The sequence below is a fragment of the Bufo bufo genome, chromosome 4 (assembly GCF_905171765.1).
Source record: "Bufo bufo chromosome 4, aBufBuf1.1, whole genome shotgun sequence".
In the NCBI taxonomy this organism is placed as follows: Eukaryota; Metazoa; Chordata; class Amphibia; order Anura; family Bufonidae; genus Bufo; species Bufo bufo.
In genome coordinates this window covers 267,220,900-267,247,418 of record NC_053392.1, presented here as the reverse complement: position 1 = coordinate 267,247,418, position 26,519 = coordinate 267,220,900, and the positions used below count along the sequence as shown (strand labels likewise).

The following is a 26,519-nucleotide window of genomic DNA, read 5'->3' as shown; positions in this document are numbered from 1 at the left end:
CGATCTAGAAGGCAGGGACACCTGGGCACTGTCCCTGCCTTGTCTTAGGGTTGCCCTGCTGTCACTGACAGCGGGCAACCCGATCAGCAGCTGCACGATTAGCGTGCAGCTGCACTTTCTGAAAAGACGTTCTGGAACGTCCGTTCAGAAATAGACGTCCACCCATAGGACGTTTATATCCTATGGGCGGACGTGAAGCGGTTAAACCCAGAATATAATTGCAGTATTTTAAGCTTTTATTTGACTGTCACAAATGCACATATGCTGTGCTGATGCACTGAACTTGCATAAAATGGCTGCCGACGCCCACCTAACTAAAAGACGGATAAAAGTTATTTTTCTGTGTCACTGGGCTCAGGGCAGGGTAAAAAGATTGTGCACTGCACCCACAAAACAAAATCTATGTAGATCGCTGAGTTAAGCACTTCTGATTAAAGATTCTTTCGTATTCTTTCCCTCACAGCAGCAGCATCCTATCCCTACACTAATCAGTGCAGAGTGACGTGCAGCGATACGTGACTCCAGCTTATATAGAGGCTGGGTCACATGCTGCACTGGCCAATCACAGCCATGCCATTAGTAGGCATGGCTGTGATGGCTTCTAAGGGCACACAAGTTAAAGGCTTGTTGATTGGCTGCTTTGCAGCCTTTCAAAAAGCACCATTAACTCGCCGAACACCGAACCCGACTCCGATCTATTACTGAAAAGTTTGGGTTCGGGTCCGGGGTCCAAAAATCCTAAAGTTCGGTACAATCCCAAAATTTACAGTTCGGCTTCGCTCAACCCTATCTAAAATGTCTTTAACTTTAGATAATTTTGTGTTATATTGATATATATTTTTGGACATTACTTACATCAAATGTTTTTATCATCAGAGATATTGATACATGTATAACTACAGACTGTTAATTTGTACTAGATACATATCTTCCAACATTTATATACAGATGCAGCTGTGCTAAAATTGACTTTGATATCCAAGTCCTGGTGTTATCTCGTGCCATATTTTTACAAAAGCCACTGAAATACATTGAAAGAGTTAGTTACCCTTTTGTGCTATTTTTTTACTTAACGCGTTACCGTCAAGTTTATCTTGTCTGTATTTGTATTTTTTAGGGGGCATGGTGTTTGGTTCATATCAGAGCACTATACCAGGTTCATTCATGCACTTGTATGCTTTTAATTGTGATTATTAGGTCACTGAGTACTATTTTCATAATGTGCCAGGTTAGGCCCCCTGAAATAATAGTCTGAAATCTGGGACAGTGCATCTCCAGACATTTGAAAGTTTTTTCCCCAATTCCCCCCCCCCCCCAAAAAAAAGATGGGTATACAATTATGCAATGCACGTTTTACAATCCAGAGGATAGCATTTTAAATCTCTGAGAAAACAAAGAAAACAAAAAAGAATAGTCAGGGACAGGGCATCTCTAGACAGTTCAAGTGTTGGTTGTGAAAATAGCAATATAAGTGTACAATGCGTGTTTTTCAATCCAGAGGGTGGCGTTTTAAATCTCAGAGGAAACAACTAAAATAGTAGGCCAAAATCTGGGACAAGGCCTCTCTAGACAATTCAAGTATTTTTCTTTTTTTTTTAAATAGCAATACAAGTGACCAATGCATATTTTACAATCCACAGGGTAGTGTTTTAAATAGCATTGAAATCACCTGAAATAATAGTCCAAAATCTGGGACAGGACATCTCCAGACTATTAAAGTATATTATTTTGTTTGTTTTGCAAAAAAAAGCAATACAAGTATACAAAATGTGTTTTACAATCCAGATGGTAGCATTTTAAATATAAGTGAAAACATCTGAAATACAGTAGTAGTGCAGAATCTAGGATAGGGAACATCTGAACAGTACAAGTGCTTTTTGTGTGGAAAAACCAATAGAAGTGTACAGCATATGTTTTACAATCCAGAGGGTCACATTTTAAATCTTAGTGAAAACACCTGAAAATGTAGATCAAAATCTGGGACAGGGCATCTCCATATACTGTAGTTCAATTGTTTATTGTGGATTGCAAAAATAGCAATACAAGTGTACAATGAACAACAGAAGGATGTTTAATTGTGCCTCTCTGTCTTTAAGCTCCAGTAAACAGACTTGCAAACTTTTCCATATTTTGTGTTACCATGTACAAATGTCTGGAATACAGAAGGGTTCCAAATGAACAATTCAAGACCTGGCCTTGTCCTCCCAGAGCCAGAATGTGAGTAGCAGCAGCACCAGCTTTCCAGCCAGAAGTAAAAGTAGTAGTAGTAGGCCACAGTTCTCCTTGGCTTTGGAAAGTTGCAACTTTATCATTGAGGAGAAAGAATTTGAGATTGTTGATTGGATAGCTTACTCCTCCTCTCAATCACAGCAGGATAACGTGAAGGTGACTTCTGAATCTGACACTGTACTTTGGAGCCAGGGGTCACAGCATTCCTCCTGCTCCTCCTCCTTGCAGCTCCAGAGAAGCCTTTCAGTGTCAACCTCTGTCTTCAATGCCACTTACTAGTAGGGTGCTTTCCTTTTGCCTAAGAAGTGGCAACAAAACCCCACCATGTGCTATGGTAGATAGTCATGAGAGTCTCCCTGTTGATGACTTGTGTAACAGTAGTCAGCATTTGTGCTGCCCTGAGGAAGTTAAGGAGGCTGGGGACCTCATATGTAGCTGTGTTGGCCATGGTAATAGTGGCATCTGCAGCCACGGCATTGGCAGTGGGGTAGTGTAACGGACCGTTTCAGCAGACAAGGGGTTAAAATCCGTTCAGGCGATGTGCCCCTTTCTGAGAGACAGGCACAGCTACTGCAGAACACCAATGTCCCGAACTGGATACAAAGTAGCACTCCAAACTGGAACCTCACGAATAGCTGCTAGCAGACGAACAGGAATCAGCTTACACTCCTGGCAATCAGTCTATAACAGCATACAGCGGATCCCCCCAATAACGAGACAAGGCTCCGTGTTGAGGGTCAAGCAGTGGTCTGAGGTGCTGGCACACCCAGCCTGGTTTTTATTACAGTTTTTGAAATTACAGGTCCGCCCACAGGGGTTTGAAATACAGCCAATCAATATGTTACAACACATACAATGTAAGTACACGCCCCTAGGGGACCAGAATGAAGACTTGTGACATAGGACAGATATGCAGCACTGTAGGATACACAGAGACAATACATCCCCACAATGCATCATGGTTTCTTCCTCTCTGCCCTGGAGACACCCGAGGTGTAATCCAATTATCTCTCAAGACAAAGAGAAGTCACCAATACACATGCGGATATAACAGGACAGACATCACCATTTAAACACACAATGGGACAATGGCACAATAGAAACACACCCAGCATTTTCCTCCCAAGCTGACAAGTTACACTTATTATAAATTGTTACAACTTTGTGAGTTTACATTGGCCATACATATAACTTACATCAATTTAAACAGTATAACTTGGGGACAAACCTATCCAAAATTCACTTGAATAGGTTCAGGGGTTTAAAAGTTAGTATATGGCCCATAATCCTGGGGCAAGAGGCCAGCAGCCAGGCCTCTCCAAAACCCAGTGGCGAGGTTGGTTTCGACACACATCTCCCCCCCAGGGAAAACTAACCAGATACCTGACCTCACGCCGGTCGGTACCTGAGTTAGTCTGGCAGCCAACCCACAACCCAATACTGGACCTGTTGCATTTGGTAGCCTGTCTCTGTCCAGTGAGTCCACCAAGGCTATGTTGGAGGCTGGTACTCCCGGTCTCTGTGTTGCTCCCTGGCTTAGAGTCTGGTTGTTGGAGGGGGAGACCGACTGTCTCTACCCCCTGTGCTGTAGGTGCAGAGACCACGGTCCCATCTGCACTGTTGTGGGGCTTACTGTCTCCCCCTGGTGCGTTAAGCTGCCGCTGGGGAGAGGGGGTAACGAGCTCCTCTCCCATACATACTTCCAGCCGCTGGGGAGGGCGACCGACCGTCTCCACTCCCAATACAGTGTCCTGCTGCTGGGGAAAGGAGACTGGGCTCTCTATTCCCTGCTGGACACTCTGCCACTGGGGGACAGGACCGACTGTCACTGCCCCCTGTAACTCCGCCTGCTGCTGGGGAGGGAGGACGCTGCTCTCCTCTCCCTGCACTTCACACTGCCGCTGGGGAATGGAGACTGGGCTCCCAATTCCCTGCAGGACCGGTGGAGAGACCTCGGTCCCATCTCTACCGGCCACCTGGGGTCCTTCCCAGTAACACTCTACAATATCTGCCCAGCTGAATGGGTCTGGATCTGGGTCTGTCACCTTACCGTCCTGCTGAGCCTTCCCAATGGAGTGGAAGAGATCTCGGTAGTCCTGCTCCAGTTCCCTCTCCAGGGTTGCTAGGTGAGCCAGGTCTTGCTCTACCTCATGAAGGTCATCCCAATCCTGCCTAGCCTCCCTCTCGTAGAAAATGTCCTGAAGTCTGGACTGTGCAGGGCTCCCGAAGTCAGGCTCTGCAAAGGACTCCCATAACAAGCCAGGACCATCAAACGCCTCTCCCTCTGGCTTGTCATGTTCGGCTGTCCAGGGAATATACTGTGCCATATACCACCAAAGCGCCTGGTAGGCATCCTCCAGCCATAGCTCCTGCCATACCCAGTGCTCTAGTTCCTTCACCCATTCCTCCAGGGGCTGCTCTCCCAGGAAGGGCATCCACAGGGCCACTTGCTTCTGCAACCGCTGCTCTTCACTGGGGAGACTCTCACCCGCTGGTATTGTACATTATCCAGGGCCTGGTACCAGATGCCTTTCCTTAATGCATCCCGGCCATCCAGGTCCTCCTCCTCGTATAACACTGCTGGTTCCATCCTGTTGCTTTTAGGGTCGCTGTACTGGGACATGCGTTGCCTTTAAATTGTAGAATCCACAGAAATGGTGTCTCCTGTAGCTGTCCTTCTGGCTGTAGGAACGATCCCACTGCTGCCACCAATGTAACGGACCGTTTCAGCAGACAAGGGGTTAAAATCCGTTCAGGCGATGTGCCCCTTTCTGAGAGACAGGCACAGCTACTGCAGAACACCAATGTCCCGAACTGGATACAAAGTAGCACTCCAAACTGGAACCTCACGAATAGCTGCTAGCAGACGAACAGGAATCAGCTTACACTCCTGGCAATCAGTCTATAACAGCATACAGCGGATCCCCCCAATAATGAGACAAGGCTCCGTGTTGAGGGTCAAGCAATGGTCTGAGGTGCTGGCACACCCAGCCTGGTTTTTATTACAGTTGTTGCAATTACAGGTCCGCCCACAGGGGTTTGAAATACAGCCAATCAATATGTTACAACACATACAATGTAAGTACACGCCCCTAGGGGACCAGAATGAAGACTTGTGACATAGGACAGATATGCAGCACTGTAGGATACACAAAGACAATACATCCCCACAATGCATCATGGTTTCCTCCTCTCTGCCCTGGAGACACCCGAGGCATAATCCAATTATCTCTCAAGACAAAGAGAAGTCACCAATACACATGCGGATATAACAGGACAGACATCACCATTTAAACACACAATGGGACAATGGCACAATAGAAACACACCCAGCATTTTCCTCCCAAGCTGACAAGTTACACTTATTATAAATTGTTACAACTTTGTGAGTTTACATTGGCCATACATATAACTTACATCAATTTAAACAGTATAGCTTGGGGACAAACCTATCCAAAATTCACTTGAATAGGTTCAGGTGTTTAAAAGTTAGTATATGGCCCATAATCCTGGGGCAACAGGCCAGCAGCCAGGCCTCTCCAAAACCCAGTGGCGAGGTTGGTTTCGCCACAGGTAGCAACGGTGGCAGTCAGGGAATATGCAGAGCAGGGGAGGGGTGTCAAGGAGCACACCACGATATCTCACAATCTGATAAAAGTGGCAGGGAGAATGAGTACTTTAATGACTATTGGGTTTTGGACGGGACCTGGGAGCCGGATGCAGGTATCAAAGAGGAGGAGAAATCTGAGGAGAAGAGCAGTGGCAATAAAGAGAGGAGCTCAGCTTACACTACCTCTGTGTGAGCAACTCCTGTATGTTGTTTTTTTTCTCCACAAGGCCAGCACAGAAAACCACAGCCATGTACAATATCTACAGGATTAAAATAAGCCATGGCCATTCAAATACAAAACGGTATAGTAGGTGTAGCAGCACATGAGGGTATACTGGCCTTATATGTGGTGGTGCATGCGGTGTTAGATGCCAGTCCGTAGCGCCCCTCCAAGTAGGCAACCATAAAACAGTAGAACCGCAGCACTGTCTTGTCTCTATAAATCCTTTACTCCATCAAATTCATGCGACGTTTCGACCTAAGCGGTCTTTTTCAAGCATGAAAAAGACCGCTTAGGTCGAAACGTCGCATGAATTTGATGGAATAAAGGATTTATAGAGACAACAGAGTGCTGCGGTTTTCAAGCTTGAAAAAGACTGCTCAGGTCGAAACGTTGCATGAATTTGATGGAATAAAGGATTTATAGAGACAAGAGAGTGCTGCGGTTCTACTGTTTTATGGTTGCCCATTCAAATACAAAGGTAGCAGAGCTAAATTTCAGCACATGAGGCAGCATTACCTGATCCTTTGGGAAAATACAACTGACCAGCATTCACAATCAGAGCAAGTCTGTCTTTCTTCACGTGGTCTACTTTGTGACAGCCACCCTACATCTCCAAGCAATACAATATCCTTGTCATCATCATCAGCTTCTTCTTCTCCTGCTCCTCCTTGTCATCAACCCTATCATGAGACATCCATAATGGAATGTGTGACACTTAGAAATCTATTATCTAACTACAATTTGCTGAGTTGCTGGCAGTGCAGTCAATGCCGTACCAGTTAGTAGAGTCTGATGCCTTTAGGGTGCTGAGGGCGTGTGCTCAGCCTCGCTTGAAGATACCTAGCTGGCATTATTTTTCCCAGAAATCCATCCATGCCATATAATCTCATGTGGCAGAGAACACGGTTCGCTCCTTCCGATTCTTGGTGTGTGGAAACCTGGAGCAGCTGTTTCGAGCAAGGACAGTAAATTCCTTTCACTGCCCACTGGGTCAATATTTTTTGTGGAAGTGGTGAGGCAGCACCCCAACAACAAGACCAGATCCTTTTGATGCCTCCTAGATTGTGTCAGCCTGGCTCCCACACCAGGCACTTATCTAACTCCTGCACCTCCTCCATTGACGTCCACCCATCCCCAACAGCAGCAGAGCACAGTGTTTCTCCCGCTCTCCCTCCTTCCTATCACATGTATCAAGTGAAGTTTTGTCATGCAGTGTTGGAGCTGATCAGCCTGGGTGAGATTAGTGACACAGGAAGCAGTTCCTAAAATACATCAAGCAGCAAAGATCCCACTGGCTGTAACCCAGCCAACCCCAACTGGGCAAGGTGGTCAGCGACAATGGCCGTAACATAGTGGCCACGATGAATTTGGGGTAAATAACAGATGCTCCCTGCATAGCGCACATGAGTAACCTAGTTATGCAACACTTTTCAAAAAAGTACACTAATTTGCGCAAGGTGCTGGAAATGTCCAGGAGTCTGCCCTCGCATTTCAACCATTCTTACATGGCTAAGAATGCTCTCCTGTACTCCAGAGACAGAACGTCTGTTGGGTGCGGAAACCCTTTGTAGTGGACATAAAGTTTGTCAGTAGGGAGAAACTGTGACATGAACAATGTAATCTCCTTCATACAGTCAATATTGGGATATCGACACAATTCTAACATTTTCGGCTCTACACACCACCACAATGGATTTGAAATGAAACAAACAAGATGTACTTTAACTGCAGACTTTCAGCTATAATTTGAGGGCATTTACATCCAAATCAGGTGAACGATGTGGGAATTACAACAGTTTGCATATGTGCCTCCCACTTGTTAGGGGACCAAAAGTAATGGGACAATTGGCTTCTCAGCTGTTCCATGGCCAGGTGTGTGTTATTCCCTCATTATCTCAATTACAATGAGCAGATAAAAGGTCCAGAATTAATTTCAAGTGTGCTATTTGCATTTGGAATCTGTTGCTGTCAACTTTCAAGATGAGATCCAAAGAGCTGGCACTATCAGTGAAGCAAGCCATCATTAGGCTAAAAAAACAAAACAAACCCATCAGAGAGATAGCAAAAACATTAGGTGTGGCCAAAACAACAGTTTGGAACATTCTTAAAAAGAAGGAACGCACCGGTGAGCTCAGCAACACCAAAAGACCCGGAAAATCACGGAAAACAACTGTGGTGGATGACCAAAGAATTCTTTCCCTGGTGAAGAAAACACCCTTCACAACAGTTGGCCGGATCAAGAACACTCTCCAGGAGGTAGGTGTATGTGTGTCACAGTGAACAATCAAGAGAAGACTTCACCAGAGTGAATACAGAGGGTTCACCACAAAATGTAAACCATTGGTGAGCCTCAAAAACAGGAAGGCAGATTAGAGTTTGCCAAACGACATCTAAAAAATTCTTCACAGTTCTGGAACAACATCCTATGGACAGATAAGACCAAGATCAACTTGTACCAGAGTGATGGGAAGAGAAGAGTATGGAGAAGGAAAGAAACTGCTCATGATCCTAAGCATACCACCTCATCAGTGAAGCATGGTGGTGGTAGTGTCATGGCGTGGGCATGTATGGCTACCAATGGAACTGGTTCTCTTGTATTTATTGATGATGTGATTGCTGACAAAAACAGCAGGATGAATTCTGAAGTATTTTGGGCAATATTATCTGCTCATATTCAGCCAAATGCTTTAGAACTCATTGGACGGCGCTTCACAGTGCAGATGGACAATGACCCAAAGCATACTGCAAAAGCAACCAAAGAGTTTTTTAAGGGAAAGAAGTGGAATGTTATGCAATGGCCAAGTCAATCACCTGAGCTGAATCCGATTGAGCATGCATTTCACTTGCTGAAGACAAAACTGAAGGGAAAATGCCCCAAGAACAAGCAGGAACTGAAGACAGTTGCAGTAGAGGCCTGGCAGAGCATCACCATGGATGAAACCCAGCGTCTGGTGATGTCTATGCGTTCCAGACTCCAGGCTGTAATTGACTGCAAAGGATTTGCAACCAAGTATTAAAAAGTGAAAGTTTGATTTATGATTATTATTCTGTCCCATTACTTTTGGTCCCTTAACAAGTGGGAGGCACATATGCAAACTGTTGTAATTCCTACACCGTTCACCTGATTTGGATGTAAATACCCTCAAATTAAGCTGACAGTCTGCAGTTAAAGCACATCTTGTTTGTTTCATTTCAAATCCATTGTGGTGGTGTATAGAGCCAAAAATGTTCGAATTGTGTCAATGTCCCAATATTTATGGACCTGACTGTATTTATCAGTCTTACATTTAGAACTGGCACAGTATGCACCGCAGTTCTGTAGAGGCTGGCGTCTCTTCATACCTTTGGCGGAACCACTGACAGCTGAGGGGTTTATTTAGATCGGAGTCTAAAATGTCGGTCAAATTAAATGTGCCCCATACTGTATGTTTCTTGATTTTGGAAAACACAGTATGTGATACACAGATCTAGCATAGACACAATTAATTTAGAGTCTATTTTTTACTTCATTTAAGCTTTGTATATTCTACAGTATGTACAGTAAGAGAACAGTATGTTTTAAATGGTTTACCATTCAATTTGCATTGCTACAGTGTTTCAATTTCTGCATGATGTAAAAGTTATATAACATAAGCAACGTTAGTCACACTAGAAATAGCTTTACATTGATTTGTTAAAAATATAAATTAAGCAACATAAATTATGGATTTCATTACTATTTAGTGCATTTAGTTCTATTTAATATATCTGGACCTGAAAATATATATATATATTTTTAACATTATTTTATGCATGAATTTTCCGATATGTTTGGATGAGTTGAATAAAAAAAACAGTAAAATAGAAGAGCATGCAGAAAAAAAATAATAGACAGTTTGTGTGCAGCTCAAATCTAATAGCTATGATTCAATACTGTGTTTTCAATTGAATTATTATGTTCAATATTGTATTTGCAAATGAGGACAAATATAAAGAGGTAAAAATAAGATGAAAGCTTGATGATATTAAAATATAAAATCAATAGAAACACAAATGTGTGCCCAGTCTAAATCTGAGAGTGAGCATTCAAAGTGTATTATGGGGTGTTTATTTAAAGGGTTTTTTCCAGATTTTGATACTGATGACGTTTCATCAGGATAGGTCATCAGTATCTGATCAGTGGAGGTCCGACACCTGAGACCCCCACCAATCAGCTGTTTGAGAAGGCATCAGTGCTCCTATGAGTGACCTGGCATTCTCCATGCTTATCAAGCACTGCGTGGTACATTGTATAGAGGCTCTGCTTGATATCGCAAACAGCTCCATCGAAGTGAATGGGGCTGAGTGCAATATTAAGCACAGCCGCTTTACAATGTACGGCTCTGCGCTTGGTAAGTATCGAGGAGACCACGGCACTCACAGGAGCCCCAATACCATCTCAAACAGCTGATTGGCGGGGGTCCCGGGTGTCAAACCCCCACCATAATGATGACCTATCCTGAGGAAAGGTCATCATTATAAAAATCTTGCAAAACCCCTTTAATGTCCTATGCTAAGGATATTGTAAGAACAGGCCATTAACACATGATTAATGGTGGTTTGACCTTGGGAACCCAATCATTAGAACAATGACGTTGTAACAGTGATTCCTACATAAAAATATGTAATGTACCTGAAATTTTATTTATTTTTTGCTTTTAGACCGATGATAGATAGTGTTGATCACGAATATTCGAATTTCGAATTTTTACCGCGAATATAGGTACTTCGAAAATTCGCGGAAATTTCGAATATAGTTATATATATTCGAAATTTCGAATATTCAAATTTTTTCCTTTTTTTTTTTTTTTTTATCAGTACACATGATCCCTCACTGCTTCTAGCTTGTGGGCCAATAATAAGGCTGCAATATACTTGACTTTAGGAGTAGTAGTGTTTGCGAATTTTGCTCTATATTAGTTTTTTTTTAATATTCGCTATATTGCTATATATTCTTGTTTTCGAATATTACGAATATTTGAAAAAATGAAGTTATAGCAATATAGAGAATATTCGAAAAAAAATCGAATAGAGCAATTTAGCTAATATAGTGATATAATCTTCTTTGTCTAATAGTTGTAAGTTGAAAAATTCGCAATAAAAAATTCGAATCCGAAAATTCGAATTCCGAAAATTCGCATATTACACAATCATTACCTTTCCGAATTTTGGAGTAAAAAAATTTTGAATTTTCGAATTTGCCAATTTTCGCCGAATATTCTACAAAATATTCGCGAAATATCGCGAATTCGAATATGACCCCTGCCGCTCATCACTATGATAGATAGACAAATGCTTTTAAATATTATAGTATGCCGCTTACCCTTAGTCTTTGAACCTGTAACCCCTGTTTCTCTGCCATCTTCAAAAAATGGGGAAAATTTGCATCATCAAGAAGTAGATAGACAGGAACTCCTCTAGTTGAGGCTTCCACAAGTTCTTTGAAGATATCAATATCAGTAAACATATCCATGACAATGGCTATCACCTGTAAAATAACATAAGATCATGTAAATCTCCTATAGGTTAATCAGGTTAATTGATTGCTATATACACTAAAAAAGAGTACAACAAACTCAGTGCATGCAATTCTTTTGCTAAAATGTATTGACAAAGAGAGCCACTACCTTTTCATTAAAGAGAAAATAGGTAACTCTATGTTCACAATAGGAAATGTTTATGCCCCCAATAAGGACCAAATCCCTTGGCTTATCAGGATCTTGAAGAAATTCTCTCGCTTTTCAGAAGGGACCCTCGTCTTGGGCGGTGACCTTAATGTGGGCTTAAACCCACTTATTGACACGTCTACTGGGAAATCGGCCCATCGCTTCAAAACTTTAGCGAAACTAAAGCAATTGCTTTACTCTCTACAATTAGCTGATTCATGGCGTGTCCTGCACCCCTCAGTTAAGGATTTCACACATTAATCGGCCCCACACAATTCCTACAACGGATAGATTATATATGTATCCCCATTAACCATATTCAACATTGCCACTCTTCTGATATTAAAACAGAAGTTTTTTCAGATCACTCACCGGTGGAACTAATTTACACATTACCCGCGTCCCCACCTCCTTCTAGATGCTGGAGGCTAAATGACCTTCTCCTCAAATCCGCACAAAATGTCCAAAAAATAAAACAACAGCTAAAGGAATTCTTTGAAATAAATGACAATGTAGAGATCTCATTGCAAACACTCCGGGAGGCGCACAAATCACATATCAGAGGGGAATTGATTAGTGTTGATCGAGCACCCGAGCAGAATGGAAGTCAATGGGAGAACCCCAGGCACCCCCTGCTCTGAAGAAGGGAGGGTGTCGGGACTCTAGTTCGGCTTAGGAGTCCCTGCTCTGACTCCATATATAGATATATCTATATATGGAGTCAGTGCTTGGGGACACCCCAGTGTATTTAACCCGGTCAGGTTGGATTTGTGTCTGGCAGGGAGGGAAAAGACAACATTTACAGGGTATTGTAACTTATTACATAAGCTAAAACTTCGGATAAACAGTTAATACTGCTAAGTTCAGATGCCAAAAAGGCCTTCGACCGAGTAGACTGGTTTTATCTGCGGTCCTCCTTAGTGGCCTTTGGTATTCCACTCACCTTCATTAAAGCTATTTTTACCATGTATAAGGATCCTGCCACTAGAGTAATGGTGAATGATCTGCTGTCGTCTGTGTTCCCTATTTCTAACGGTACTCGACAGGGTTGCCCGTTATCCCCTCTGCTCTTTGTTCTTACTATGGAGAAATTGTTGCTGAAAATAAGACAGGATACCCGCATATTGGGGATCAGCTGTGGAGGTAGGGAGCACAAAGCTGCAGCATATGCTGAGCAATCCTTCCACCTCACTTCCAATAATAGAGCTCTTATTCAATGATTTTGCTACAGTATCTAATTTCAAAGTAAACATGAGCAAGTCTCAAGTTTTAAATATATCCCTCCTTAAACGCCAGTCCTTCTTACTGGCTAGTACATCTCCATTTGACTGGTCTCAAACCATCAAATTCCTGGGGATAAAAATTTCTTCTGAAAATGCCCAACTATATAAGAATCATTTTTTACCTCTACTACAGGAGATATCCAAAATCTTAACGTCCTGGACAACCCCGTACATTTCCTGGTTCGGCCGAAAAAATATTGCTAAATGCCTCATATAGCCAAAGATTACCTACCTACTTCAAGCTTTACCCACACACATCCCCAACACCTTTTACATCAAGCTGTCTAGGATCTTCTCTAATTACTACAGAACTTCAAGAAGCCGAGAATTTAATATTCCACGCTTCAACTTCCTAGAAAATTTGGGGGAATTGATCTACCTGCCCCACAAACATATGTACGAGCTGTCCACTTGAACAGGATAGTGGATTGGGTTAGGAGGCCCTTACAAAAGCTTTGGGTCCCTATCAAAGAAGATATTCTACGATACCCACTGAGGCACATTGTATTTTCAGAAAAAATTGCCCCGGTACCGTGTGCAACACAGAATCCTTTTATATCTGAAACCAGAAGAATATGGGCTATGAAAGATGTTCGAGCATTGTGCTCCCCTTTCCCTTCCCCCAATACTGCAAGTAAGAGATATAATATGTAGCTCAGATACTGATTATAGCAACACTATACCTAAAGAGATTAAACTAAATCGCTCCACCATTGACGATTTAATCACTGCAGGCACAATCCCCACCCTGGCATCACTCTCTGAACAATTGTGCTGCCCATCTTTGTCACCGTAACTTTACAACAAATTCACCTCATCTTTCAAACAACTAATACAGGCAGGTAACCTACGGAGGAGATCAGTGACAAAATTGGAAACTCTCCTCGCCCAACTTAAAACTCCTAAAAAAGTAGTATTGACCTTTATCGGGCTGCTATCCTCTACTCCTACCAGCATAGCACATTCTTTCATTAAAGCCTGGGAAAAGGATTTTAATAAATCATTCTCAGAAGATGATTTACTTAAGCTTTTTCTTGCACCCAAACAGTTCTCAAAATGTATTAGAATGCAAGAGAGCAGTTGTAAAACACTGACTAGATGGCATCTAACCCCAGCACTACTAAACAAGTATGACTCTAGTTATAACCCCTGCTGCTGGAGGTGTAGAAAACAGTCAGGCACGTACTTCCACTTATAGTCAACATGCTCACTCATAGTTCCATATTGGACGTCGGTTATATCCAAGATCAAACTTCTCCTTATTGCCAGAGATCTGATTACTACACCTATTCCCAGATAAGATCTCAAACCATTCACTAAGGTTAGCAAGGCACACTTTAGCTGCCACTAGAATACTGATCCCAACACACTGGAGATCATATTCTCCGCCAACACTCAGCCAATGGATAGAGAAAGTAGACTCATTGTACCGTTTAGAAGAACTAGCTATCTGGGAGACTAGATCACATGCTATGTTCCAGACTACCTGGTCCCCCTGGACGAAATACAGGCACTTCTCCACCTGACAGCTGCTATGGGAAACACCATGACTTTCGGGGTGCTTGCTTGCACATATCTCTCCTCTTCTCCTCTACGCATCCTTAGCCTCTCACACATATAACATATAGCTTACATACAGCCAGGTCCATAAATATTGGGACATCAGTACATTTCTAAAATTTTTAGCTCTATACACCACCACAATGGATTTGAAATAAAATCGAACAAGATGTGCTTTAACTGCAGACTGTCAGATTTAATTTGAGGGTATTTACATCCAAATGAGATGAACAGTGTAGGAATTACAACAGTTTGTATATGTGCCTCCCACTTGTTAAGGGACCAAAAGTAATGGGCCAATTGGCTTCTCAGCTGTTCCATGGCCAGGTGTGTGTTATTCCCTCATTATCCCAATAGAAATGAGCAGATAAAAGGTCCAGAGTTCATTTCAAGTGTGCTATTTGCATTTGGAATCTGTTGCTGTCAACTCTCAAGATGAGATCCAAAGAGCTGTCACTATCAGTGAAGCAAGGCATCATTAGGCTGAAAAAACAAAACAAACCCATCAGAGAGATAGCAAAAACATTAGGCGTGGCCAAAACAACTGTTTGGAACATTTAAAAGAATAGGAATGCAGCAGTGAGCTCAGCAACACCAAAATACACTGAAGACCACGGAAAACAACTGTGGTGTATGACTGAAGAATTATTTCCCTGGTAAAGAAAACACCCTTCACAACAGTTGGCCAGATCAAGAACACTCTCCAGGAGGTAGGTGTATGTGTGTCAGCAATCAAGAGAAGACTTCACCAGAGTGAATACAGAGGGTTCACCACAAGATGTAAACCTTTGGTGAGCCTCAAAAACATGAAGGCCAGATTAGAGTTTGCCAAACGACATCTAAGAAAGCCTTCACAGTTCTGGAACAACATCCTATGGACAGATGAGACCAAGATCAACTTGTACCAGAGTGATGGGAAGAGAAGAGTAAGGAGAAGGAAAGGAACTGCTCATGATCCTAAACATACCACCTCATCAGTGAAGCATGGTGATGGTAGTGTCATGGCATGTATGGCTGCCAAAGGAACTGGTTCTCTTGTATTTATTGATGATGTGACTGCTGACAAAAGCAGCAGGATGAATTCGGAAGTGTTTTGGGCAATATTATCTGCTCATATTCAGCCAAATGCTTCAGAACTCATTGGACGGCGCTTCACAGTGCAGATGGACAATGACCCAAAGCATACTGCAAAAGCAACCAGAGTTTTTTAAGGGAAAGAAGTGGAATGTTAAGCAATGGCCAAGTCAATCACCTGACCTTAATCCGATTGAGCATGCATTTCATTTGCTGAAGACAAAACTGAAGGGAAAATGCCGCAAGAACAAGCAGGAACTGAAGACAGTTGCAGTAGAGGCCTGTCTGAGCACCACCAGGGATGAAACCCAGCGTCTGGTGATGTCTATGCGTTCCAGACTCCAGGCTGTAATTGACTGCAAATTATTTGCAACCAAGTATTAAAAAGTGAAAGTTTGATTTATGATTATTATTCTGTCCCATTACTTTTGGCCCCTTAACAAGTGGGAGGCACATATGCAAACTTGTAAGTCCTACACCGTTCACCTGATTTGGATGTAAATACCCTCAAATTAAAGCTGACAGTCTGCAGTTAAAGCACATCTTGTTTGTTTCATTTCAAATCCATTGTGGTGGTGTATAGAGCCAAAAATGTTTGAATTGTGTCGATGTCCCAATATTTATGGATCTTACTGTATATCTCTCCTCTGCACCACACAGAGGGACAATAGAATAATATACCATTGCAAAGAAAAGACAATAACTAAAAGGGCTCTTCTTTACTTCCCCTCCCTCCCTCTTCCCCTCCCTCCCTCTTGCTAATTAATTTTTTGCATTGACAATTTAAGGATGATCTTACTGTCCTATTTTGTGAGACAATTTTACTGTTCATCCCTGAACTGCTGCAGAAGGACATGCTATTATTCCAGAGTATGTGATCTGATGACTTCTAAGACTTTGCGATAAGGCATTGTCCGATCTCTCTTAATACCCCTGTACCTATTGAACTGCAGTCATATGCTTCGTAAGAATGTCTGTATTGTTTATGTTCTTTTAATACAATAATAATAAAAAGAATATTGAAAAGATTAGAAAAAAAAAGAATTGACTCCCATGCTGAATACAAATGCTGCACACCACATTTCAAGACTTTTATAAATTAAAACTTTTAAAAACCATGTATCATTTTCTTTTCACTTCACACATACAGTACTTGCTACTTTGTGTTGGTGTATCACATAAAATCCTAATAAAATACATTTAGGTTTGTTGGTGTAAGGCTAGGTTCCCACCTGAGCGTTTTACAGCGCGTACGAACGCGCTGTAAAACGCCCTACGCCCCAAGAAGCACAGGAGCTTCTTTGGGGCGTATTGTCGCGCGTATTGTGGCAGTTTTTCATTGGATGCCTCTGTGGTTAATCACACAAACGCGCTTACTACGCGCGTTTCCAAAATACAAAAACGCCCAAAATACGCCTCAAAAACGCCTGATAAAAACGCCTGTAAAAAGCGCTTATCGAATACGCTCAGGTGTGAACCCAGCCTGAAAAAGTGTGGAGAAGTTCGAAGGGTATGAATACTTTTTCAAGGCACTGTATATGACCTTCCAGAACAGTGCAGATTTTATTTCTTACAATCTGATGTTATAGATCCATATAGCCAATTATACTTTGTTATTTGTCGGTCTTATTTATCTATTAATAAGTCACATTTCTTCATACTTTCTGTGCTTTTAAAATGAAAAGATAACCAATCTATGCTTAAACAGCAACACAATATTGACTCTAGGAGCATTTTCAAAATGTAACAATATTAATTAAAATGCTAATAAACTTCACAGCTGCAGATTCAACTTGATTTAGGAAATCACATTGTATTTTCATGTTTTGTAAATGTTTGTTTTGTGAAAATTAATACCATCACAGCTATTCTAGCAATGAATGCATCTTGCTACATCATAAATATTTGTAATTAGATTTCGAAATTAAATTTAATAGCCTGTTGGAAGACATCATATCCGGCATAGCTGGAAAAGGCTGGAGTACCAGCTACAATGGGACTATATGGGACTCGACGGGGATCTGGTAAGTTTCCGGCATAAGTGTCAGGATTCGACCAGACAAACACCTCTGCAAGCAAAGGCATCCCACCATCTAGTTGTCTGCCTATGAACCCCCTTCAGCAATCCTTTACCCTTTATGTAATGTAGGCCCCAACGTGAATCAGGGAATTACAGTATAAAGAATGTGAAAGTGAACCACTACTGACATGGAAGTAGATTTCAACATATACATTATAAACACTATAATCGTCATCGATCATAGCTTTAAGCTTAAAGGGATTGTCCCATGAAAACTATTCAACAGTTTTCAAACCAGCACCTGGATCTGAATAAGTTTGTAATTGCATGTAATTAAAAATTAGGACAGCCACTAAGTTATTCAGTAATATGTATATGTATAGTTCCACCTGCTTTTTCTTTTTAATTTTTTTTATTTCTTTGTCCGGGTCACTCAGATGGCCGCACATGCTGAGTTTCATCTTCCAACTGCCTCCTGAGCTGTGATAGGGAGAGCATTGACACGCCCCCTGACCTGCAGCAGAAAAGACACTCCCCTTCAGCTTTCAGCTTGATATAAATGAATTGGACGATCTCTGGATCCACGTGAGGTACAGGGCTGATTCTTCGTAAGAAAGAGATTGACATGTACTGATTTAGTCATGGGATAACAGCAGAGCTAAAAAGCGGCCATATTGTCGTTTTGGTTCATGCCTTAGAATTCCCTTGAATTATAGTGTAAAAAAAAAATGCATACAGCACTTGGCTAGAATTGTCCTCTATTAAATGAACTGTCTATATCCGCATGACCAAAGAAAAAAAGACAATGCAACAGCACTCTGCAAACACAAATAAAGTACAATAATGCCATAATTATAAAAAAACATTCTGGTGCTAATGCTACACTTATTTAGCAAATTTGAGATTCTTGGCAAATGCATTTTGTACAAAATTATTTGGGACGTCTCCCAAACTTCAAGGCGATATAAATATATATATATATCCACATGACCAGCACAGTCAATCCCTAGCCTCATTGCTGTTATGCACATCATTGTTGCAGTGCTGAGGTGGTCAGGGATTTTTTTCGAATTATTATTAATTTGTGAGTCTTTTGCAATTTTCCCTCAGATAAATTCACGGACAATCCTTTTACATTTTCTAATTGTATGCTATGTCTCAATAATGCATTACATAATAATAATAATAATAATAATAATAATAATAATAATAATAATAAATATTCCACCATAGCACATTTTAAAACCATACTTTATCTTCTTAACTTAACATTGGAGATATTTCTTTTAAATCAGCATGTTATTAGTAATTTCGATCAGGCTATTTTATATGTTTTAATCTTCTGATTCAGTGGCCGATTCAGATAGATTAGTGCAATTTTGCATCTGGGGAAATAAACTGTTTTCCAAACAGCAGGGATGAAATGTGAGCTTGTTTGTAGTGTAGTATGTGATTTATCAGACTGGCATTTATGTATTAACATGCAGAACTTTTATATTTTCATGTCTATAATTATACTATGAGGCATTATAAAAAAAACGTCTCCACCGTTTCATTACATTTAGTTTGCCACATATTATTATGACATTGAATAATGCTGTGTAGTGGTGTAGGGCACATGACAACATTGTCTCTCACTTTAGCTTTCTCCTTTTATTTCCTAACTATTGATATTTATGGCTTCCTACATTTTCTTAGAATATGAAACAAGCTGAAAGTAGAAACATTCTGAATGCTAGGATAGATGCAAATTTTACTCTGACCTCCAAGAGAGAACATAACACAGTTATGGCAAAAGCTTGAAAGGCTGCAATGCACATCACAGCCACTGGGTGGCCACTCAAAGACCCATATAGCAAAGACATCTTAATACAAGGTTTTCTCCCTCTAGCTTTCTCCTTTTATTTCTTAACTATTTATATTCATTTTATAGTTTCCTACATTTTCCTAGAATATGAAACCAGCTGAAAGTTGGAAGATTCTGAATGTTAGGATAGGTGAAAATGTTACTCTCACCTCCAAGAAAGAACGTAACACATTTATAGCAAAACCTTTGACAGGTTGCACTTCACATCACAGCCACTGGGTGGCCACTCATAGACACATATAGCAAAGACATCTTGTGATAAGGTATTGCAAAATCATGTTTTTTCTCAAAGCTGGTAATCTTGTACCACGCATCTAGAGTCACGTTGAGCCAAAAACAAAGTTACGAAAAGACACATCTGTACCTCACATCCTGAAAGGGCCCTTAGCCTTACCAATGTCATATAGCCCTCTGTGAAGTACTGTATCTTGCTTCATTCCAAGGAAAGCCTAATGCTATTGTTGAGCGAATTGAGCTTTGGATAATAGATCCAAAGATGTTTTGTTCAAAACTTCATTTCAATGCTATAAGGAGATTACAATAAAAAATTCAGATCATCCTGCAAAAAATGAGCCCCTACATAGCTCCGTACCCATAAATGATGCAATGATGACATGAATTAAAACACAAGAAAAATTATAAAATGTGGTCTAGTTATAATGGTACTGACATGAAAAATGAAGGGCACAGGTCAGTTTTACTGTATAGGGAATGCCGTAGAGACAAAACCAGAAAAACTGTGGCAGAATTGCATTTTTTTGGAATTTTTTCCCCACTTCCCACTACATTGTTATGCCATTTTAAATTGTGGCTTTAGAAAGTACAACTTGGCATGCAAATAAATACAACTGCTTATTGAAATCGAGTGCCGCGGTCATATATCCTATATATTGATTGCCATTACCGCTGAGCACCGGAACCCAACTACGGAGTGCCGTCCAAACAAACTTGAAATTCTATAGAACACGGGAAGATAAGTTGATGATCTGTAAATCATCCTTCTTGGCGGTGGCTGGGATAATAGGTGTCATTCGGATGATTGGGAGGATGTCACTGTTTGTTCCATAGCAGGTATTGGGATACCGGAGGGGTATTGTCTAAAAAAAAAAACTGCTACTATAACCTCTACCACCTCGTCCCCTTCTGCCCTGACCCCTGTTTCTGCCCTCCATATGGTCTTCTATTAGACTGAGGACCTGCTCTCTTCACACCAGCAGTCTCCGGCTCAGGTTCACCCTCCGAAGATGAAATCTCTGTATCTAGCTCAAGGGCATCTGAATGTTTTGTGCTATAATCAAAGATTTTACCCTCCTTGAAGTCTCTGATGTCCCTGTTAAACAAAGAGTGTTTCTTTTCTTTGAGCTGAGCTGTATATCTTTCTATGGAGGTTTGAAGGAGCGATTCTTTTTTGTTAAAATCAGTATGACTGCTGAATTTTTTAGTTGATTCAATCGCTTCCTTCAATTCAATCTCCACAGACGCCAGAACACTCCTTTCCTCCTCTAACAGGAGTTTCATTAGTCTCAGAGATGAATCCACTGATTCTTTCTCCCACTTCTTGAGAAAATCTGTGGATCTGAGCCGAGCTGCTGGTGTGATGGGATTCCGTAGACCCCGAGGGACAATTTTATTCGCCATGTAGGTGTCCAAGGACTGTACCTCCCACCAGGATCTCACAAAGTTTTTGTAAATCCTGGTGACCTGCTTAAAGGCAGAGGAAATGAGGATGGTCTGAGAAGAAAAATCTCTGAACGAGAAATATCTTTTTCCTCTCAGACCATCCTCATTTCCTCTGCCTTTAAGCAGGTCACCAGGATTTACAAAAACTTTGTGAGATCCTGGTGGGAGGTACAGTCCTTGGACACCTACATGGCGAATAAAATTGTCCCTCGGGGTCTACGGAATCCCATCACACCAGCAGCTCGGCTCAGATACACTGATTTTCTCAAGAAGTGGGAGAAAGAATCACTAGGATCTCCCATCCACTGAGTGGTATTGATGCTGCCGGACAAAAAGCCTGCCATTCCCTGTAGTGCAACTAAACTCAATCATGTACGCAAGTTTTTTGTCACCCATGACCGCAGAAAGTGTGAAGAACTGGGAATTGAGACTTTGGATCTGCCGGATGTCCAAATCTTGGCTGACATGTTTGCCGAGGGACAACGGGTTCCAGGGGATGGTCCCTTCACTAATCTTAGACTCCCATCTACCAAAATGCCCCCCATCAGTGATTGTACTCCTATTGACACATTTGTGTCTGTGGTCTCTAGCAAGTTAAGTAAGATTGATCTCCATGCATATAGCATGGATAATCTGAATGAACAGGAGAGAGAGGCTCTCTGGACGCTCCAACAGGACAAGGAGCTGGTGATTAAACCTTCAGACAAGGGTGGGAATATTGTGATCCTTGAGCACGAGCAATACCATAACATGTGCATGAGAGTGCTCAAGGATAAGCTCACATATGAACAACTCCCGTCTGATCCTACATCAGCTTATAGGATGGAACTGTCCTGTATTTTAAACAGAGCTCTAGAGCAGAAACTTATTGATAGAACTGAATTAGCTTTTCTTCTACCTGCGCACCCAGTCATAGCCGCCTTTTACTGTCTTCCCAAAGTTCCCAAGGGGTATGAGCCTATAAAAGGCAGGCCTATAGTGTCTGGGACCAATTGGCTCACACTTGGGCTCCCTAGTATACAGCTGTGTGTCAGCACTCTTTCTTAGGTTCCTCGATTTTGGTCTTATTACACTGTCTACAGATGGTAATGTTGAGGATTTGATGTTGCGATGGCATGCTCATACTGAGCCGCCGTGAAATTCTCTGTCTTGAATGCGGCGCATTGCGCTTTCCCCGGGACTGATGTAGCTCCTCCCGCTGTTCAGACATTGGTTGTTCCTGTACAGAGCCTCCTGGCCAGATTGGCTGTCACGCATGTCTAGCGGGCGGGGTTTCACCCTTTAAATCGCAGAGTTCTGTGAGCCGCTTCATGGCCATTACAGCGCCGATTTGTTTGCACACCAGCACGCTGCCACTCAACCTAGAGGTGGTCAGCTTAGGCAGGATCGTAGATCATAGTGACAATACCATACCTCACACTAGAGGAACTCGGTGTCAGGCAGGTCACCCTACCTCTGCCTTGTGTTCATAGCCTCGGTCAAACATCTATGTCAGAGGTTTTGGGCTTCATTATTTGTGGTGCATGTTGCTCCTGATGTAATGCATGTTTAATGCATGGAAATGCGTAGAGCATTTACCACTGAGGACAGTGTCAGGGTAATCGGTGCTCCAAGTACATTAAAACGGAGCCAAGGGTTTTGCCCTGCCACAGTCCTGCACCTGTACTATGTTAGTGCAGTGAATGTCTGCGCGCTGACATTCACTGTTAGGAGTGATACCTGGTGTCTACTTGGTACCAGATATCCACCTAGATAGTACCTCACCCAGGTCACACACCTAAGACCCTGTGGTGTTTTGGCCCCCCTAAGTGTTGGTGGGTTTTAGTTTGTGGGATCCACCCTTCATTTATCCCGATATGGCCCCACCGCCATCTATGTGGTTATTATGAGGGTGGTCCCATAAATCAGTGACAATTTAAGTTGCTGCTTTGTGCAGTTTGGGTAGATACCCCTATATTTTATTGAGACAATTAAATAAAGTATTTGTTATTTTGTTTTAGCGCCCTATCCCCACATATATTTATTTAACTGTGTGTAAGGACGCATATCCATTACACCATTTTTCAGTTTTGTGCACTTGTGGAAGAAATTAACTTTTAGCCTTTTCTGTCTGAGATCCATTATTTTAGATAGGAGGAAAAGGTCCTCCACAAAGGACTTTTTTCCCTGTCAGAAATCATGGATCTCAGACAGAAGTGGCTAAAAAGGATGCAAAATAAGCACAATGGATGATAAAAGAAAATCTGTTTTTCTTCTGTTCTTCTAACAGATCAGACGAACGGAAAACTAAATGGTGATGTGAACCTAGCCTTACATGTGTGTCAGCAGCCTCAGGTAGAACCTGCATTTTATGCTAATTGTCAAGCTGCGCCTGAACTTTCTGCTGGTTCAATTTGGAAGTCAAAGTTCAGCCCAACAAGTGGCAGTAAACTTTTGGCGCTACTCATGGCCGCTAACAGACTTATAATAGTACCCTTTAACAAACTATTATACACAAAAATATGTTAATATAAAATATAGCAATGCAAGATTTATCTAGGGTTAGCAACTAAACATGGTCAAAAACAGTTACTTGCCCCAGAAGGACTAATTTTCATATAAAGAGATGTTTTCATGGATAGGTTGACTTTTTAAGGAGGTACTCCTGCAAAACATTTTATTTGACTATAGACCATTATTGAAGAATAATGCAGAGGCCGTTTATTGGTTGTCTGCCATCTTCATTCCTTTGTCCCCTCTGAATTGGTTGCCCTATTACATCCTACATTTCCTGCTATGTCTCTGGCTTTGTATAGAGAGAGGGGATATAGTCTCCTCGCGCTGCACTTGCTCTGTTCTGAGTCCTGTATAATGAAAATAAGTGATAGATCAGTAACATAGAACTCCAGTGTATTTCTATGTGATGCAGCTCCCCCCAGCTCTCTTCTGCCTCCTGCTTGTGTTAGGGGTTTATCTGTCAGTCCTTACAAGTAGAAGGTAGAGGGGAGCACTTTATATCTGCATTTCACATCACAGAACTACCCTGCATAGAGCACACAAAGAGCTATTATGGACAGGCAGTTGAATTTTATAACTGTGAAGCTTAATTATTGAAGGGACTATCTCTACTCCTTGTTATTTAGATAAGGCAGAAATTATATCTTCAGTAGCACCCTATGTACAGAGGAACATAGAGCTCAGATATCTAACAAAAATGGATTTATTTGGTGTAAATGTAATCTTGTAGTTCACAGATAGTCAACCACACAGAGGAGACTGATAGTCTGCTGAACTAGGAGTATAAAATCTGGAGAACTGTTGGTCAAATTGGGAATCACATGACCTTAGAGCCTCCCAAAAAAGGTTCAACATGTATGAGTATGGATTCAACAGCGCTGGGATTAAATAAATTGCTCTGCTAAAATATTGGTTGAGTGCTCCTTTAAGGTCACACATGCAGTTAATACAATCTTTTCCAGGGTCCTATACAATAAGAATAGTGTTCAGTAAAAATAAAATAGAGTTCCCTATTACTGGTATTTATTGAACCATTCATTCTGGCTGGAGAAGAGAACAGTGCAGTAATTGGCAGTACAGGCAGATAGCAGAGCTCAGTATTTAGCATCAGTGTCCTGCAGTGTTGGCGTCCTAGGTTTGAATCCAACCAAGGACAACACCTCCAAAGAATTTGTATGTTCTTGCCATGTTGGTGTAGGTTTCCTCCCAAGCTCCGGAGACATGTTGGTAAGGAACTTAGGGGGTCATTTATAACCAGATATACACCACTTTTGTAGCCCATCTCGTTCATAATTTTCTATGCCTGGTTTAGGTGTAGAAAGCGGTCTAAATATAAGACAACAAGGAAGCTTTTCATAAATTTCGCATATCCACCGGCAGTGCATGGGATTAGTGATAAGTGGCATAGACAACATTCAAATTTGCAACATTTTGTGAATTTTTGGTCACAAATTCATGATTGCAAAAATCAGTAATGTAATATGCACATATTGCATGTGCAATTTCATTGCCTATAACATATAATAAACAGACCATTACACACAGGCTGTATGCCAAAAGGCAGGTATGTGCTAACCAATAACATATCCATAAGACAGATACAGTCAGCATACCTTACAATGGCAGCCTTGTGCACTATGAGACATTCAAAACCAGCTCTCATCTGACTGAGATCCAGTAAGCCTCAAAGTTGCTTGATTTAAGTTGGATGGCTTGGGGGGACCTGCGCACCTAGATCATTATCATTAGAGTGACAGAAAATGTATATATATTTTTTTTTATGCCAGCTAACTCTTCTCTCACTGCTTCCCATATTCAGGTTTATGCAAATGAGTTTACATGACAAAACAGCATAGAAAAGTTATTGAATATAATATTAGGACAATTAGAAAACTGAAAATTTTTATGCAGCCCTCCTAAGCAGTGAGAGAAGAGTTAGCTGGCATTCCAAAAAAAAATATTTAAATTTTTGTCACTCTAACGATAATGATCTAGGTGCGCAGGCCCCCCCAAGCCATCTAACTTAAATTAAGCAACTTTGAGGCTTACTGGCTTAGAGCTGGTCCTGGCAATATCATAGCCCATGAGGTTTATCTGAGGTGTGATTATTGCTAGTTGTCTCATAGTGCACAAAGTTGCCATTGTAAGATGAATGAATGAATAACTTGTATAGATCTACAATTGTGAACTGAATCGCCTCAATTGTCTGCCTGTGCCTTCAGAAGAGGTAGGTCTTGAGCTTCTTCCTGAAGGCCAGATGGTTTTCTTCTAAACGGATCTTTGCGGGTAGAGTGTTCCATAGCCGGGGTCCTTGGACTGCGAACCTTCGTTCGCCTTTTGATTTGTAACGGGTCTTAGGGATAAGGAGGAGGTTCTGGTTAGCTGACCGGAGGGAGCGACCTGGGGTGCTTTACTGTACCTGACTATACCTGACTGTACCTGTCTCATGGAAAGGTTGTTGGCTTGCACATACCTGGCTTTTGGCATACAGTGTGATTGTCTGTGGATTGTATATTATATGTAATGATTTAATAATATAATATTAATAAAAAGGAATTGTTAATGATAGGTTAAAAAACACTTCTAATAAAAATGTATTAATGATAAGTAAAATAATCACTTTAAAAAAATATGGAAAATAGCATAATAAGGATAAAAAAATATAGAATATTCGCAGTTACAAAGATATAGCATTATATTTTAGATCTTCGCGAATTCTCGAAGTGCTGATAATCGCGATCACAATTCGCTATTAGAATATTTGCGATCAACACTACATGGGATTATTAAGAC

The 26,519-nt window shown here is 41.4% G+C and overlaps 1 protein-coding gene across 1 annotated transcript in view; it reads right to left on the bottom strand.

Moving 5' to 3' along the window:
• Positions 1–26,519, bottom strand: part of FAM83B (family with sequence similarity 83 member B) — a 126,417-nt gene that overhangs the window by 17,026 nt on the left and 82,872 nt on the right. The window contains exon 3 of the mRNA XM_040428575.1: positions 11,404–11,568. Coding sequence (XP_040284509.1) covers positions 11,404–11,568 — 165 coding nt within the window. The remainder of the gene's footprint in view (positions 1–11,403; positions 11,569–26,519) is intronic.